Source organism: Nicotiana attenuata, unplaced genomic scaffold, assembly GCF_001879085.1.
Source record: "Nicotiana attenuata strain UT unplaced genomic scaffold, NIATTr2, whole genome shotgun sequence".
NCBI classification, from domain to species: Eukaryota; Viridiplantae; Streptophyta; class Magnoliopsida; order Solanales; family Solanaceae; genus Nicotiana; species Nicotiana attenuata.
This window is the reverse complement of record NW_017672033.1, coordinates 69,511-85,880: the sequence shown is the minus strand read 5'-3', so window position 1 is coordinate 85,880 and position 16,370 is coordinate 69,511. Positions and strand designations below refer to the sequence as shown.

Below are 16,370 nucleotides of genomic sequence, written 5' to 3'. Positions count from 1 at the left end.
CGGATCTCTAGATCAAATTCTTGTAGCAAAAGAACCCAGCGGATCAAGCGTGGCTTTGACTCCTTCTTTGCTATCAAGTACCTAAGTGCTCCATGGTTAGTATACACAATAACTTTTGAACCAATCAAATACGACCTGAATTTGTCGAATGCAAACACCACAGCCAACATCTCATTCTCAGTCATGGTATAATTGAGCTGTGCAGTGCTTAGCGTTCTGCTTGCATAGTAATGGGTGAATTAGCTTGTCCTTCCGCTGCCCCAGGACTGCTCCTATAGCATAGTCACTCGCGTCGCACATGAACTCGAACGGTTGCTCTCAGTTGGGTGTAATGATGATGGGTGCAGTCACCAGTCTCTTCTTCAACTCCTCAAACGCCAACCTGCAATCATTAGATAACACAATGGGATTATCCTTTTCAAGGAGTTTACATAAATGGTTAGCAATTTTAGAGAAATCTTTTATGAACCGTCTGTAGAACCCAGCATGCCCAAGGAAACTTCTCACTGCCTTGACCGAAGTGGGCGGTGGCAACTTCTCAATCACGTCAACCTTAGGATGATCGACCTCAATTCCTTTACTGGACACTCGATGCCCCAATACTATCCCTTCTTGTACCATTAAATGGCACTTCTCCCAGTTCAGGACTAAATTTGTCTCCACACATCTTTTTAGCACTCTTCTTAAATTGTGAAGACAGTCTTCCAAGGAATCCCCCACCACGGAGAAATCATCCATAAATACTTCTATAATATCTTCAACCATATCCATGAAAATGGCGAACATACACCTCTAAAATGTAGCCGGTGCATTGCAAAGGCCAAACGACATTCTCCGAAAGGCAAAGATGCCATACGGACAAGTAAAGGATGTTTTCTCTCTGTCTTCGGGGGCTATTGAAATCTGATTGTACCCCGAATATCCATCCAAGAAGCAGAAGTGAGACCGCCCAGCCAACCTATCCAACATTTGGTCAATGAATGGCAAGGGGAAATGGTCTTTCCGGGTGGCTGTGTTCAGTTTCCGATAATCCATGCAAATTCGCCAACCCGTGACTGTACGAGTTGAGATCAACTCGTTATTCTCATTTTGCACGACCGTTATTCCTCCGTTCTTCGGCACGCAGTAAACAGGGCTGACCAGTTACTATCAGAGATGGGGAAGATGATTCCCGCTTCTAACCACTTGATCACTTCTTTTCTCACCACCTCTTTCATATTCGTGTTCAAACTTCTTTGATGTTCTCTGGAAGGTTTGTTCCCTTCTTCCAAAAGAATCTTGTGCATACAAAAAGCTGGGCTGATACCCTTTATGTCTGCCATGGTCCAACCAATAGTAGTCTTACATTTCTGTAACACCTGTAGGAGTTGCTCTACCTGCACAGCTAACAAACCCGATGATATAATAACAGGTAAAGTATAATTAGGCCCTAAAAAAGTGTACCTGAGGTGAGGTGGAAGCGATTTCAGGTCCAAGTATGGTGGCTCCTCTATCGATGGTTTCGCAGGTGGTGTTGTTCTTTCTTCTAAGTGTAGGGGCTCGAACTGGGGTTCCCTTTTCCAGAACCCTTGACCTTCGAGAGCCATGACCCACTTTGCCAACTCTTCACCATTCACATTTTCCAAATTCATCAAGCAGGCTTCTAACGGATCTCTAACATTAAGGGTCCCATCCTCCTCTTGTAGTATTACATCCACGGCCTCCACTAGCGAGCAATTTGGAAATTTGCTGGGTATCCTCATAGATTGTTGAACATTGAATATTATTTCTTCATTATTAAACCTCATTTTTAACTCACCAGTCTCACAATCGATCAATGCTCTCCAAGTGGCTAAGAACGGCCTCCCCAAAATTATTGGTATTTCTTCATCCACTTGACAATCAAGAATAACGAAGTCAGCAGGAAATACAAACTTCCCCACTTGGACAAGCACATCATCCAGAATTCCAGTCGGTCATTTGACTGTGCGATCAGTCATTTGCAGTAACATTGAGGTCGGTCTAGCTCTGCCAATGCCTTGCGTAGATTGCCAAAGGCATCAAGTTGATACTAGCTCCCAAGTCACACAATGCTTTAGCAAAAGCGTAACTTCCAATTGTGCATGGGATAGTTAAACTACTGGGATCAGACAATTTTTGAGCCATAGGTCTTGTCACTACCGCGCTGCAGGTCTGAGTTAGAGTTACAGTAGGCAGGTCCTGAAAGTTAAATTTTCGAGACATCAGATCCTTCATCGTTTTTACATAGCCTGGCATTTCGCTCAAAGCATCCATCAGCGGAATATTCAATTGAATTTGTCGGAGCATATCCATGAATTTCCTGTATTGATCATCTTTCTTTTGCTTGGCCAACCTCTGAGGAAATGGTGTAGGAATTAGCTTCTGCCCACTGCTTGGTGTCTTTTCTTTATTAGGAGCCTTCTCCACCACCTGTTCTGAGAGTTGTTCAATTTCCTTCTCCTTGCTTTTGTCAACTTGTGCCTGTTCAATTACAACCTCTACGAGCTCCGTTGACTCGTCGGTCTCTGATGTCACTGGAGTAATTGGCATTGCGTCTCTCCTAGATTGAGAAACTTCTTGTTCTCTATCTAAATCTCTTCCATTCCGGAGACTCACTGCCTTTAACTGATTTGGGTTCCGCTCCTTTGGATTGATGTTTGTGTCTGCAGGCAACGTTCCTTGTGGGCGATGTTCACGTCCATAGATAGCTGTCCCAATTGAGTTTCAGTGCCTTTAATAGCCGAATCATGTGCAACTAAAACTTTTCTTGCATCTTTCCATTTGTCCCAATGAGTTGTTGCAGCATGCCCCTGATTTCTATCATATTACTGTCCTGCTGTTGATGAGGCGGTTGGTAAGCCAACTGTTGTTGGTGCTGCTGATTATAGCCCTGCTGCCTTTGATAAGGCACGACTTGGCCTTGTTGTCGTGCGCTCCCTGGATTGGTATTATGTTGTTGCTGGGTTGGTCTGTACTGCTGATTTTGAGGTCCCCATTGCTGTCCACCTTGCCTTTGACCTCCAAAATTATTGACGTAATTCATGTCTTCTCTGAAGCCCTGGTTATCATTCTCTCCACTCCACGAGCAAACATATGACTGATTTATGCAAGGAGTGCATAGGCCTCCATTTGTCGTATCAACAATGTGCACCTGTTTCGTACCCATCTCATCAATTTTCTTTGTCAGCAAGCTCATCTGTGTCATAAGAATGGCTATGTTTTCTGCATTTGTATTATTTGGGTCAAGAGCAACAGAATGCACTATTGGAGTGAGTGTTGTATCTCTCATCATCCAGCCTGAATTTTGAGACATCTTATCAGAAGAATCTTACACTTTGTGAATGTTTTGCTCAAGAATGCACCCCCGGCTGAAGGCATCTACATTGGCCTTCAGACCGTCAGCCAAACACATATAGAATCTCTGTCCTAGCATCTGATCCGGGATGCCATGGTGTGGACACTTCACCAGCATACCCTTAACCTCTCCCAGGTTTCTCGCAAAGTCTCAGTCTATTTCTGCCTGAATTGCAATGTCTTATCAACTTGCCTCGCAGTTTTGTTGGGTGGATAGAACTTGTTTAAGAACTGCTTGACTAGTTCCTCCCAAGTAGCAATGGAGTTTATTGGGAGTGAATTCAGCCAAGTTTGAGCCTCCCCAGTCACTGAGAATGGGAACAATAATAATTTGATTGCTTCAGGAGTCACATTCGGCTGTCTTTGAGTGACACAAATTGATAGAAAGTTCTTCAGATGTTGTTGTGGGTCTTCAATGTATGACCCGGAGAACAGCCCCTTATTCTGCAGCAAGTGCAGCATGTTGTTGGTAATCTGGAACGTCTCCTCTTGTATTTGAGGGACTGCAATTGCGGTGGCCAGGTTGTCAGCAGTTGGTTGCGCCTAATCATAAAGAGCAGCTTCCGACACAAGAGGTGCTGCCACTCTGATGTTTGGGTCAACTCGATCATTCCTATTGTTCCCGTTGATGTTCTCGGCATTGTCCATTTCAATTTCGAGTTGGTCATTTTGTTTTAGCGGTTTGCCCTTCTTGTTAGCCCGATTCAATGTCCTGAATGCTTTCTCAGGATTTGAGAGTCCTTCAAAAAGTTCACCAGTTCTCAAAGAGCTTCTAGGCATGCACCCGAATCACAGAAGAGTTCAAACGTGAGAATTCCAATGGAAATATTTTAACACCACAGAAAATTGATCTAAACTAAAAATCCTAGCAATTCTTCCAAGTTGTAGTAAATAACACCGTTAGTTCCCCGACAACGGCGCCAAAATTTGATCACGCCCAACTACGCCTTATAAAAAGGACTAAGCGGTCACTGCAAATATAATCCGGTTCAAGAGTCCGGAGTCGAATCCCACAAGGAACTAACCTATTTACTACACTTTTAGTAACGCTAATGATAAGCTCAGACAATTTTCAGATGCAAGATTTTATTTGATAATTAACAGAAATTATTTAATCAAGGAAAGATGACAATAGAAACTATCAATACGCAAGAATGAAGTTGAATTCAGTGGTAAAAGGATCTATGATTATTGATTTCCCCAATTGTCGGATTAATTCCTAACATATTAGCTATTATCTCACCGTAACACTCTATATAGATGACGAGTTCTTGTTTACCGTAATTATCTCTCGATCAATTATGATAATTTACTAGAAGCATTCTCTCGAACTACTCTAGTTGACAATTTGAACAACTCATAAATATCACACCAAAGCTTCGTTATCTCTAACCTCGCTTTTAAATTCAAGTAATTAATCTCTTAACTTATCCGAAAGTGGCATTGTTCAACAACGATCTAATGAAGTGTTCTTTCTCAAGCAACACAAGATAACTAGACACGATTAATCAAGGGCCCTTTCAATTAATCACAAGACAACACATAGTTGAACAATTATAGAGTAAAAATGACTCAATTATATTAAAACGTAATAAAGACTTCATCCAACAGTTGGTTCCATCAACAAACCCTAGATGACGGGTTTAGCTACTCATACTACTAGACAAGATTACAATATAAAAAGTCATAACCAACAATGGAATTAAGAAGAAGAAGATGAAAAACTCATAGATGATTCTCCGTCTTTCTCCCTTTTGTGTTCTTGCCTCCAAAGTTCTTCTACAAAATAAGTCTCTCCTCTTTTTGGGCGAGTCCCGCTTCATATAGGTTAAGGTTAGTCGCCTTTTTAATTACAAAATTGGCCTTGGACTATTTTTCCTCGGAAGCACGTGCGCGGCCGCGGATCAACCGCGGATTGTACGCGCATTTTACCCAGTGTTCTGCCTGACTCGCGGCCAGTGCGCGGCCTCGGATCGACCGCCCACCTGGAGGAGTTTCTGCCTTCATTTTTTTCTTTCTTCTTTTGCTCCATATTAACTCTAAAATACTCTTTAATGTCCTCATAGCCCGAAACTGCTCCTGCAAGGCATAAAGTTCATAATTAGAGCAATTTGTTATCATTTAACATTCAAATATCAATAAAGTGCAGCTAAGTTAGAGCATAATTGGTAGCTAAACTACATAATTATAGCCTACTATCATCTGGGTCCATTATTTTACCGTACCCGATCCCAGGTACATCGTTCACTCCTCCAGGGTTCTGGTACGAGGGGTCCTTTGACATTGCTTATAGTCGCGCTAAACCGTGCTTCCCCCTTCTTTCTTTATTGGGGAATACAGGGAAAATTTGCCCCCGATTTTACCCTTACACAGATAGTCCCCTCACTTTTCAGAGAGCAGATTTATTGAAGGGATGGGAAGCGAAAAATTAACCTTAGTTCCTTCTTTCCTACGCCACAATCGAGTTGACGAGTCTGTGCAACGTCCCATCAGTCGCGTCATTCTGACTTCGGACGTGTGTCAACCGCCGGTTGACCGTTCCCGAATGTGAAACATCACACACCGATTACCCTTTCTCTATAAAAGCTTCGGTCACTTTTTTCACTTTTTTACTTTCCGATTCCAGAGCTTCTTAATATGCTTCCGAACTTTTCACTTATTCTTAACCCCTCCAAATCTTCATACATTGTTCCATATATCTTCATATTTTCATCTTCCCATGTTCAAATCTTCATACTCCATCTTTAAATCTTCAAATCTGATCTTCATACCTTCATCCTTATCTTTAAATCTTCATCCTCGCCTTCAAATATTCATCCTAACCTTTAAATCTTCATATTTTCCAGAATTCGATGGCGAAGTCTTCGAAATTTAGTCCTGAGTAGACCGTCCCTTCAACTTTCTAACCCAACCACGGATCCCGAGGTTGCTCGGGAACCTCTCTTAAAGAGATTCATCCCCGGAGGCTACTCCATTAAGAACGAATTCATGGTTGGGAAAGCCTCCAGTCAACAGGACCGAGGCGAGGGGTGTATGGAGGTAGATATGCTCTAAACGAGGATACACTCCCTACAGTTCAGGAGGACTGCAATTGGGAGGGCAAAGAAGTGGTCGTCCCTGGTCCCGATGAGGACGTTACCACTCATGTGGAGGGGTATCTAAGTATTTACACTTACCCCTTCACACTTCCCCTGGTGGATCCTATAATTCTTAGCTTTTGCAAATGGTACAAGGTCTGCCTTGGGCATATTCACCCGTCCTTTTGGAGGATAGTAATCTTACTCCGTCATTTTGTCAATAACACCGAAGCACCTCGATTCACCATCGACCACCTGCTTCGTCTCTACAGTCCCCGAGTTTTTTGAGGGGGTTTAATCAAGCTCGTTCGTCGGGCAAGTAAAGCTTCATTTTCAAGCATCAATGAAGATCGGGATTGAGGATGGCAGGGGAGATTCGTTCGGGTAAAAATCGAAGATCCCATTCCTTCCAAATTCTTGCCGTTTCCTGAAAAGTGGAACTTAGCCTGTAAGTTCCTTTCCCTTCTGAATACTTGGAATTTCTTTTGTTCTTTTTTCTTATTGCCTGCTTCTATCATCGTGCAGTGGTTGCCTGAGTTCCCAACGCAATTCCTCGCTTCAAAGAGTAGGTCAAGGGGATCTGCAAATAAATATCGTACTTTGAGCGGGAATGGTGCAAACTTTTAAAGGGCAAGTGGGAGGTCCGTTCCCATGGTAAGTTCTCCTCCCAGTCAAGTCTATTCTCACACTCAACCATCATTTCCACTAAGTTCCCTTTCCTTCATAGGTTTGCCCAAGACCACTGAACTTTGGGCATTGGACGAGGACGAGGCTTTGTCCTTGCTCGGCAAACCCTCCGCTCCACGACAGCCTGGAGCCACTGCATAGGAGGTGAAGAAAAAAAAAGAGAAACTCTTCGGGCTGTCCGGACGACGAAGCCAAGAAGAAAAGGATAATGGTCCGGGTCTGAAAAAGCAACAAAAGAGTACCCGGGCTAGGGTACCGGACTCAAACTCCCTCTACCGGCTGAGGGATTAATCTGAAGATGATGATCTAGAGTTTGTCGCCCATGGGTTGGCCATTGATGAGGAAGAACAGGCGGCAACCGGAGGTAGTGTTCGAGAGGTCGATCCCTCTTTAGTTCGGAAGTCGGAGGGAGAATCCGAGGCTATGGTATCCCGAGAAACTATCCCTACTTCGAGGGAAGTCGCAGGTGTCATTGCCATTGAGGAATCACCGTTCCATATAGAGTCCGTATTCGACGAGGCTCAGGCCGTCAAGGAGAAGCCAAATGAGACGACACGGGCCGTAGATGGGGCCCTCAACATGTTCTTTAACAGTGTGGACATGGATTGGAAAAAGGACCTGTCGTCGGGAGCAGGCGAGCCGGGCTCGAGCCCGAAGCTGGTGAGGTAGTTCCCTGCTCCGAGCATGGATCCCGGCCGAAAAGAACGGTCGTGTTTACTATCCCGACGGACACCTGGGTGCTGTATACTTTGGTGGGTGTGGCCGGATATCTTTGCTGCCTAGTGATCAAAGAGGACCATGCGAAGATGAACGAAGTGAGCACATCGAGCCTCTTCAACGAGGCACAACATGCACTGAATCGGGTAAGTTTCCCTTTCCTTTTGTCCTTCGTGCATCTTATTGAACTTCAGCATATTCTCATGATCTCATTGATTTGTTTTTTAGGCTTCGGTGCTCTACCATGAAAGCTTCCATCGGTCTCGAATGGAATGCAGCCAGCTCGAGTTTGAGCTCAAAGAGCAAATCCGACAAAGGGATATGTACAAGGTGCTCAACGAGCAAAAAGACGAGGCCCTCAAGGATCTGCCCATTCTCCAAGTCGAGCTAGAAAAAGCTCGAAGGGAGGCTTTGTGTGAAAAATGGGAGCATACCGAGCTGGTTAAAAAGGTAAGGATATATGAGATTAAAAATGAGAGGTTGATCGTAGTATCTAACAACGCAATCTCGCAGGTCTAGGAGAAGGTAGACCTAATTGACCAGCTTCGGGCCGAGATGAATGAGCTCAAAGCTTCTACCGAGACGTCGAGGAGAAGGATGGACCTTTTGGCCTTAGAAAAGGAGGCCACCAAAGAGGAGTTGGTATCGGCCAAGGATCAACTCCGGGTGATGAGGGAAAAGGCCGACAAATGGTCTCGGCTAAATGATGAGCTCCGAGCTCAACTAGGTTTGGCCATTTCGGAATGGAACAACCTTGGCCGGGTGTATACCGCTCTGAAGTCCAAGTTAGAGGCGGCTTCGATTGATTCCTCCGAGGTTGAGGAGATGCTGGCCCAATACAAAACCGACGTAGAAATAGCCAAGCTCGCTTAATAACAAAGGCCGAGTATGTGAAGTGGCTATCACGGAGGGAGACCCGCGAGATTGATGAGGCAAAGAGGCTTGAGGCCGAGCCAAAAGAGTTATATGAGCTCGAGGGTTCCGGTGCTAAGTTGGGCTCCGGTGAAGATTAGGCAGAGCTGCCTTAGCTTTTTTTTTTTTTTTGTTTTCCTTTGTACATTTTTTATTTATTTAAAGGCCGTTTTATCGTGCCTTTGTAAATATTTTTTTGAATATATAAAATTTTCCCTTCAGCTATATTGTGTCTATTACTTTTCAATATATGTTTGCAACTTTCTATTTGACGATTGTCATTAAAGCCTTAGCGTAAAATTGGACATAGTCTAGAGTACTCGTTTCCCCGAAGCCCGAATAAGGCTCGATTTTGGTAATAACTCAGAGTTTCTTAGGCTTCGAAACACTTGATAAAAATTGAAGCCTTTTAAGATACTTGAATGTTTTAGTCATACACGGCGGTGTTTTGTCGAGGGCAACCTTTTAATAGGTTTTAATCATATGTAAGGACCTTACTTTCTAAGTACGGACTTGGACGTCTCCGAGCCATTTTGATTTGGTCGTAGCTTTCCATGTTCGGGCCTTGCCTAATAGGCTCGGTGCCCCCGAGATTCGATATCCCGAGCGTCTGATCTTTTTATCCGACAATAGTCCCCGACTCGGGGTGGCCCGTACGCTCAAGGATTTAGAATCCGCTATTTGTTTTAAGTAACTCAACGAATATACAATGTAATAGAATATAAAGGGCAAATTTCTTTCATTACTTTGTATGTACCAATACACAAACAGAGGCTCATAAGCTTTCTGCCTTGGCAAGAACGAGCTACACGGGTACAACTCATTTGACCGTTTGACCCTTACAATGAATTCTAATAATCGGGCCTTGGCTTTTAATATCAAATAATAAAAATTTCTAAAGATCCTAACTTGGGGGGTAATGGCCCCCAGTAGTTGAGACCGAACTTGTGAAGGCTCGAAACTGTCGGTCTAGTACGGGTGGTCGGCAACTCCGGCTTTAGGCTAGCCTTCAAAACTAAGGTAGCACATTTTGCTGTTGCCGCATTAAAAACCTTGTTGTAAAACCCACTTCGGAAAAAACCGGTTTAAGAGAAAAAGAGTACAACACGTGCTTTCAGACCTAATTGTCACATCTGCCCTTGGCTGGGTACCTGCATAAGTTAATCAATAGTATAACAAATTTCAAAAGGGAATTGTATCTATACCTTAGCAGTATTACCGCTTTAAGTGTTCTACATTCTAGTTGTTCGGTAGTTGTACATCACTTCCCGGCTCGAGTTTATACGAACCTTTCCCGGTTGTTCTGACAACTCTATATGGTCCTTTCCAATTCGGGCATAGTTTCTCGTTGCTTGGGTTCTTGGTGTGTATCATTACTTTCCTTAACACCAAGTCCCGACTTGAAAATGTCGAAGGTTAGCTCTTCGGTTGTACTACCTCCCCACTCGCTGCTTTTAGGCAGCCAATCAGACCAGGGCGGCTTCTCGACTTTTGTTCGATAAGTCCAAACTCATGGTCATGGCCTCGCCGTTTGACATTTTGGTAGCATACTGGAACCTTAGTCTCGGTTCCCCCACCTCGACCGAGATCAAGGCTTCCAGACCGTAGACTAGAGAGAACGGGTCACTCCAGTACTCGACTTTAAAGTCGTTCAGTATGCCCACAAGATTTCGGGATAGATTTCTTTCCACTTTCCCTTCGAATCGGTCAGCCTCTTTTTCAAGTTTTGGAGTATAGTTTTGTTCATTGACTCCACTTGTTGGTGTTGAAAGTATCTTTTTTATTTTGTGATCCTCGAGGAACTTACTTACTTTGCTGCCGATGAATTGCTTTCTATTGTTGCAAACACTCTTGGATGGTATCCTAAATCGACATATTATGTGATCCCAAATGAAGTCGAAGACCTTCTTCTCCTGAACTTTCTCGAACGCCTGAGCTTCGACCCACTTGGAGAAATAATTTGTCATGAATAGTATGTATTGGGCTTTACCGGGCGCCATGACAAGGGACCAACGATGTTCATCTCCCATTTCATAAACGGCCATGGTGATAGGATCGGGTGAAACATCTCTCTCGGTTGATATATCCTTGGGGTGTGTCTTTGACACTTGTTGCATTTTCGTACGAAGTCTTTCGCATCTTTCTCCATCTCGTTCCAGTAGTAACTGGATCTGATTAACTTCTGTACCAGGGATTCTGCTCCCGAGTGGTTCCCACAAGTGCCCTCGTGGACCTTTCTCATAGCGTAGTCAGTCTCCCCGGGACCAAAGCACCTAGCTAGTGGGCCGAAAAAGGATCTTCTAAACAATTTCCCCTCGACCAAGCTGAACCTGGCAACTTTGGTGCGCAAGGTTCTCGAATCCTTGGTATTTGATGGCAATTTCCTTGTCTTCAGGTAGTCTATGTATTTGTTTCTCCAATCCCAAGTCAAGCTTGTTGAGTTTACCTCGGCGTGACCTTCTTTCACCACCGAGTTCATCAGTTGTACCACTGGCTCCGATTCGAATTCATCGGAGTTGATAGACGACCCCAAGTTGGCTAGTGCATCGGCCTCGCTATTTTGATCCTGAGGTACGTGCTGTAAATTCCATTCCTTAAATTGGTGTAAGGTCACCTACAACTTATCCAAGTACCTTTGCATCCGTTCCTCTTTCACTTCGAACGTCCTGTTGACTTGATTTACGACAAGAAGGGAGTCACATTTGGCCTCGATCACTTCGGCCCCCAGGCTCTTAACTAGTTCTAGACCTGCAATCATGGCTTCATACTCGGCTTCATTGTTAGTAAATTTTACAATTCTAATATACTGCCTAATTATGTTACCTGCAGGTGGTTTCAACACGATACCGAGCCCGGACCCCTTCACGTTGGAGGCGTCATCCGTGAATAGGGTCCATATCCCTGAGCTAATCCTCAATGTGAGTAGTAATTCCTTCTCGACCTCGGGGGATCATGGCTTGTGTAAAATCGGCCACAAAGTCCGCTAAAATCTAAGATTTTATGGCAATCCAAGGTTTACACTCGATATCATACCAGCTAATTTCTACGGCCCATTTGGTCAACCGACCTGAGAGCTTGGTTTTATGCATGACATTCCTCAACGGGTAAGAGGTCACGACACATATAAAGTGGCATTGAAAGTATGACTTTAATTTCCTAAAAGCGCTTAATAAGGCGAGCGCCAATTTTTCTAAATGCGGATACCTCGTTTTGGCATCGCCTAGGGTTCTACTAACATAATAAACAAGAAATTGTGTACCTTCTTCTTCCTAGACCAGGACACCACTTACCGCCACCTCGAAAACCGCCAAGAAGAGGTATAGTTTTTCGTCCGTCTTGGGGGTGTGCAACAAGGGAGGGCTCGATAGGTATCGCTTGAGTTCTTCTAAGGCTTGTTGGCATTCCGGGGTCCAAGAGAAGTTTTTCTTCTTTTTCAATAGTGAGAAAAACCGATGGCTCCTATCCGACGATCTCGAAATAAACTGGCCCAATGCGACTATCCGCCCGGTTAGTCTTTGTACCTCCTTAACGTTATCGACTATGGTGATGTCTTCTATGGTCTTTATTTTGTCCGGGTTGATCTCTATTCCCTGGTTAGATACCATGAATGCGAGAAAATTGCCCGAGCTGACCCCAAAAGCACACTTCTCTGGGTTTAGCTTTATGTTGTATTTCCTCAGTAGGGACTTAACCAACATACCATTAATATAAACTTCTATTGATTTCCCTGTTTGTTCTTCGAACATCCGGTTAACTAGGCGTTGGTATGTGGCACCAGCGTTCTTTAGTCCGAATGGCATTACGTTATAACAGTAGGTGCCGAATTTGGTTATGAAATATGTATTTTCTTGATTGCCTGGGTCCATCCGAATTTGGTTGTACCATGAATAAGATTCGAGAAAACTCAGTATCTCGTGTCCGATCGTTGCATCAATCATTTGATCGATGTTCAGCAAAGGAAAAGAGTCCTTCAAACACGCCTTGTTTAGATTCTTATAATCTACACATATCCTAAGTTTATTTTCATTTTTAGGTACGACTACTGCGTTAGCTAACCAATCCTGGTATTTAACTTTCCGGATGGAACCTATTTTCAGAAGTTTAGATACCTCGTCATTGATGAATCGTGTTTGATTTCGGACTGTGGCCTTCTCTTCTTTTTGATCGGATGGAACTTTGGATCCAAGCTTAATTTGTGAGTTGTCACCTCCGGTGGGATCCCTATCATTTCTAGATGGGACCAGGCAAAACAATCGGCATTAATTTTAAGAAAATCAATAACTTTTTTCCTGAGCTCGGGGGTTAATCTTGTGCCCATGTGTACCTTTCGATCGGTAGGTGCTCGATCAATATAACCAGCTCCAACTCCTCGATTGTTGATTTGGTGGATCCGGTGTCATCGGGCCCTGTAAAAGATCTCGGGACGCCATAATCATCCTCGTCGTCCGCTCCGCGCTCTTCCTGTTTTCCCGGCTCTGTTGCGGCCAGTACATTGATTGCTATTTAGTTTCTTTTACCATTGTCGGTTACCTATTCTTTGATATCAAAAACGCGGGCACCGAGATTACTTCATCGACATCGATCATTTCCTTTGCGGTCAGCTGTTCCCTGTAGACTATCTTGACTTCTCCCGAAGTGGGAAATTTAAGCGCCTGATGTAAGGTCGAAGGCACTGCTCTCATGCTGTGAACCCGTGGCCTTCCGAATAAGGCATTGTATCTCATATCCCCTTCGTCACGTAAAACTTTGTTTCTTGGGTGGTCTCGGCAATGTTTACTGGTAAAGTTATCTCACCCTTTGTGGTCTCGCACGCCATGTTGAACGCGTTCAATACCTGAACCACCGGTATAATTTGGTCCTGCAACCCTAGTTTTTCTACGACCCTCGACCGGATGATGTTAGCCGAGCTACCTGGATCAATCAACACATGCTTAACCCGAGATTTATTGATAAGTACGAATATTACCAGTGCATCGTTGTGAGGCTGAATGATGCCCTCGGCGTCTTCGTCGCTGAACGATATAGCTCTTTTCGGAACATAATCTCGGATGCGTTTTTGCCTCGTAATAGAAACTTTGGTGCGTTTTATTATTGGAACTTGGGGAACATCAACTCCCCCAATGATCATGTTGATCACGTGTTGAGCTCCTCTTGTTCGACCTGTTTGCTGGCGTCCCTGTTTCTGAAGTGGTTTGTGGATGGCTCGCTTAGGAATTCCCGAAGGTGTCCATTGTTGAACAATCGAGCTACTTCTTCTCTTAATTATCGACAATCTTCGGTCCTATGATCGTGAGTAATGTGGTATTTGCACATCAAGCTATGATCTCTCTGGGCGGGATCGGATTGCAGTGGTCTCGGCCACTTGGTCTATTTGATACATCCTATGACTGACACTATACTTGCAGCGTCTATGTTGAAATTATACTCCGACAATCTCGGTGCTTCTCTACTCACGAGCAACCTGTCAAACACACTCTTGCTCATCAAGCCCCGACTGCTCGATCCTCGATCATTTCTCTTGTCGTTCCTTATCGGGTGGCGTCCGGATTCGTTTTCCCTCTGATCTGCATTGTATGGCTGGTATAGATATCGCACTGGCCTCTACTCCTCATCGATGTCTCTTAGACCTTTCATTGGTTATGATGGGGTAAACAGACCATGAAGGGGCCCCGAGTTGGTCGTTCTCGACTCTGATCTTCGATTGACACCTGTTATGGACGTCGGCCCAAGTGACCGCCGGGTACTCCACCAAGTTTATTTTTAGCTGTTGAGAAGCCACGGAACTTCGGTGGTTGAACCCTTGAGTAAATGCCTGAATGGCCCAATCATCCGCGACTGGGGGCAGATCCATTTGTTCCATCTGGAATCTCGACACGAACTCCCTAAGCATCTCGTTATCCCTCTGCATGACCTTGAAAATGTCTGACTTTCTCGTTTTGACCTTGACAGCGCCGGCATGGGCCATGCGCCTTTACGAAAGCATGTGCAAGCATAGAAAATGAGCCAGTAGAATTTGGAGGTAAGTTGTGATACCATATTATTTCCTTCTTGGACAAGGTTTTCCCAAATTTGTAGCAACACCGACTCAATTTCTTCGTCTTCCAGGTCATTCCCTTTGATTACGCATGTATAGGAGGTTACATGCTCATTTGGATCCGTGGTCCCATTATACTTGGGTATGTCGAGCATTCGGAACCTCTTCGGAGTCGGCTTCGGTGTCGCGTTCGGGGGAAAAGGCTTCTAAATGAAGTTTTTTTGTTCCAGCCCCTTCAATATCGGCGGTGCTCCCGGGATCTGATCGACCCTGGAGTTGTAAGATTCCACCTTCTTGTCGTTGGCCTCTATCTTTTTCTTGCCAGACTCCACCCAGTTTGTCAATGCTTCGATCATCTTTATCACATCCAAAGTTTCCCCGGGCCTGAATTCTCTCGGTTCCACGACAACTTGTTCATCCCTTCGAGTTTTTTTCTTGGTCCGCTCGGGTTCGGCCCTGTTAGAGGCTTGGCTCTGGTTCTGTAACTGCGCTGTTGCCGCTTGCTGAGCTTGCAACATTTCGAAGATCAGCCGTAGGCTCACACCATCACCTTCACCTTCGGGTGCTTCTCGAGCCGATGGTCGTGGTGCCCCGCGAACGCTGTTTTCGAGGTCAGTTGGTAGATTGATGTTGATGGCAACCTGTGAGTTAGCGTCTGTTGTGTCGGCTACTAGGGCACCATTGGGATCAATAGGGGCACATCACTGCTAGGTATTACGTTATTGTTTTCACCATGGTGGCCTGACTCAGCGTCAACGTTCAAGTGGGCAGACTAAGAAGTTGACACCCTTGGACTAACCTAGAACCAAAACTTCAAAGAACAAACGTACAACAGGGTGTGTTATGGAGATTCGTATCAAATCACCACTATTATCATTTTTCCCACGGTGGGCGCCAAACTGTTTTTCCCAAAAAATGAGTAACAACTAAATATGTACGCGGTTCAAAGGATATGTGATTAAATTCAATACGAATGATCTAAGAACAACAAGTAATTAAATTAAAGATAAAATGAAAGATCAAACCAATTGTAATGTGATGATCAAGCATGATCCTAGTTTGAACAGTAAAATTCGACCTCGATTGGACCCTCAATATAAGTTCGGTCGCGCGTAAAGAAGAGAATGACTGAAGAACACTTTGAATAATAGCTAGAAGACAAAAACAAACATTTATTGCTTTTAGTTGCGTGTTAACCATGTGTAAAAATAAAAGAAACTTTTCCCTTTATATAGTAGGGGAATTTCAGTCCTAGTACAAGTATAAATATGGTAAAAATCTTCTTCTCCCGGTAACTGTCGATCCGCAGTTGATATCGAACGGGATTCGCTCCGTAATATCTGGTTGAGGGCGAGTATTGCGGCTCCCTGCTTGTCATGCATAACCGTTTCCCACATTTCCCGTGGTCTAGAAACTTTATTTGGTTTGGGTCCGTTATTTTACCGTCCCCGATCCTAGGTACATCTTTCACTCCTCCCGAGTTTCGATACGAGTCATCTTGCTTATAGTCGCGTCAAACCGTGCTTCCCCCTTGTTTCCTTATTGGGGAATCGGGGGAAACTTTGACCCCCCCCCCCCCCCCCCCCCCC

General features: G+C 44.4%; 1 protein-coding gene across 1 annotated transcript; it reads right to left on the bottom strand.

The window, feature by feature from the left end:
* Positions 1 to 2,001: 2,001 nt before the first annotated feature.
* Positions 2,002 to 3,313, bottom strand: LOC109211442. The gene is made up of 2 exons (XM_019374972.1): positions 2,830 to 3,313; positions 2,002 to 2,708 (listed from the first exon to the last, which is right to left on the bottom strand). Exons 1-2 carry the CDS (start codon positions 3,311 to 3,313, stop codon positions 2,002 to 2,004), a joined length of 1,191 nt encoding a protein of 396 aa, XP_019230517.1.
* Between the last annotated feature and the right edge of the window lie 13,057 nt (positions 3,314 to 16,370).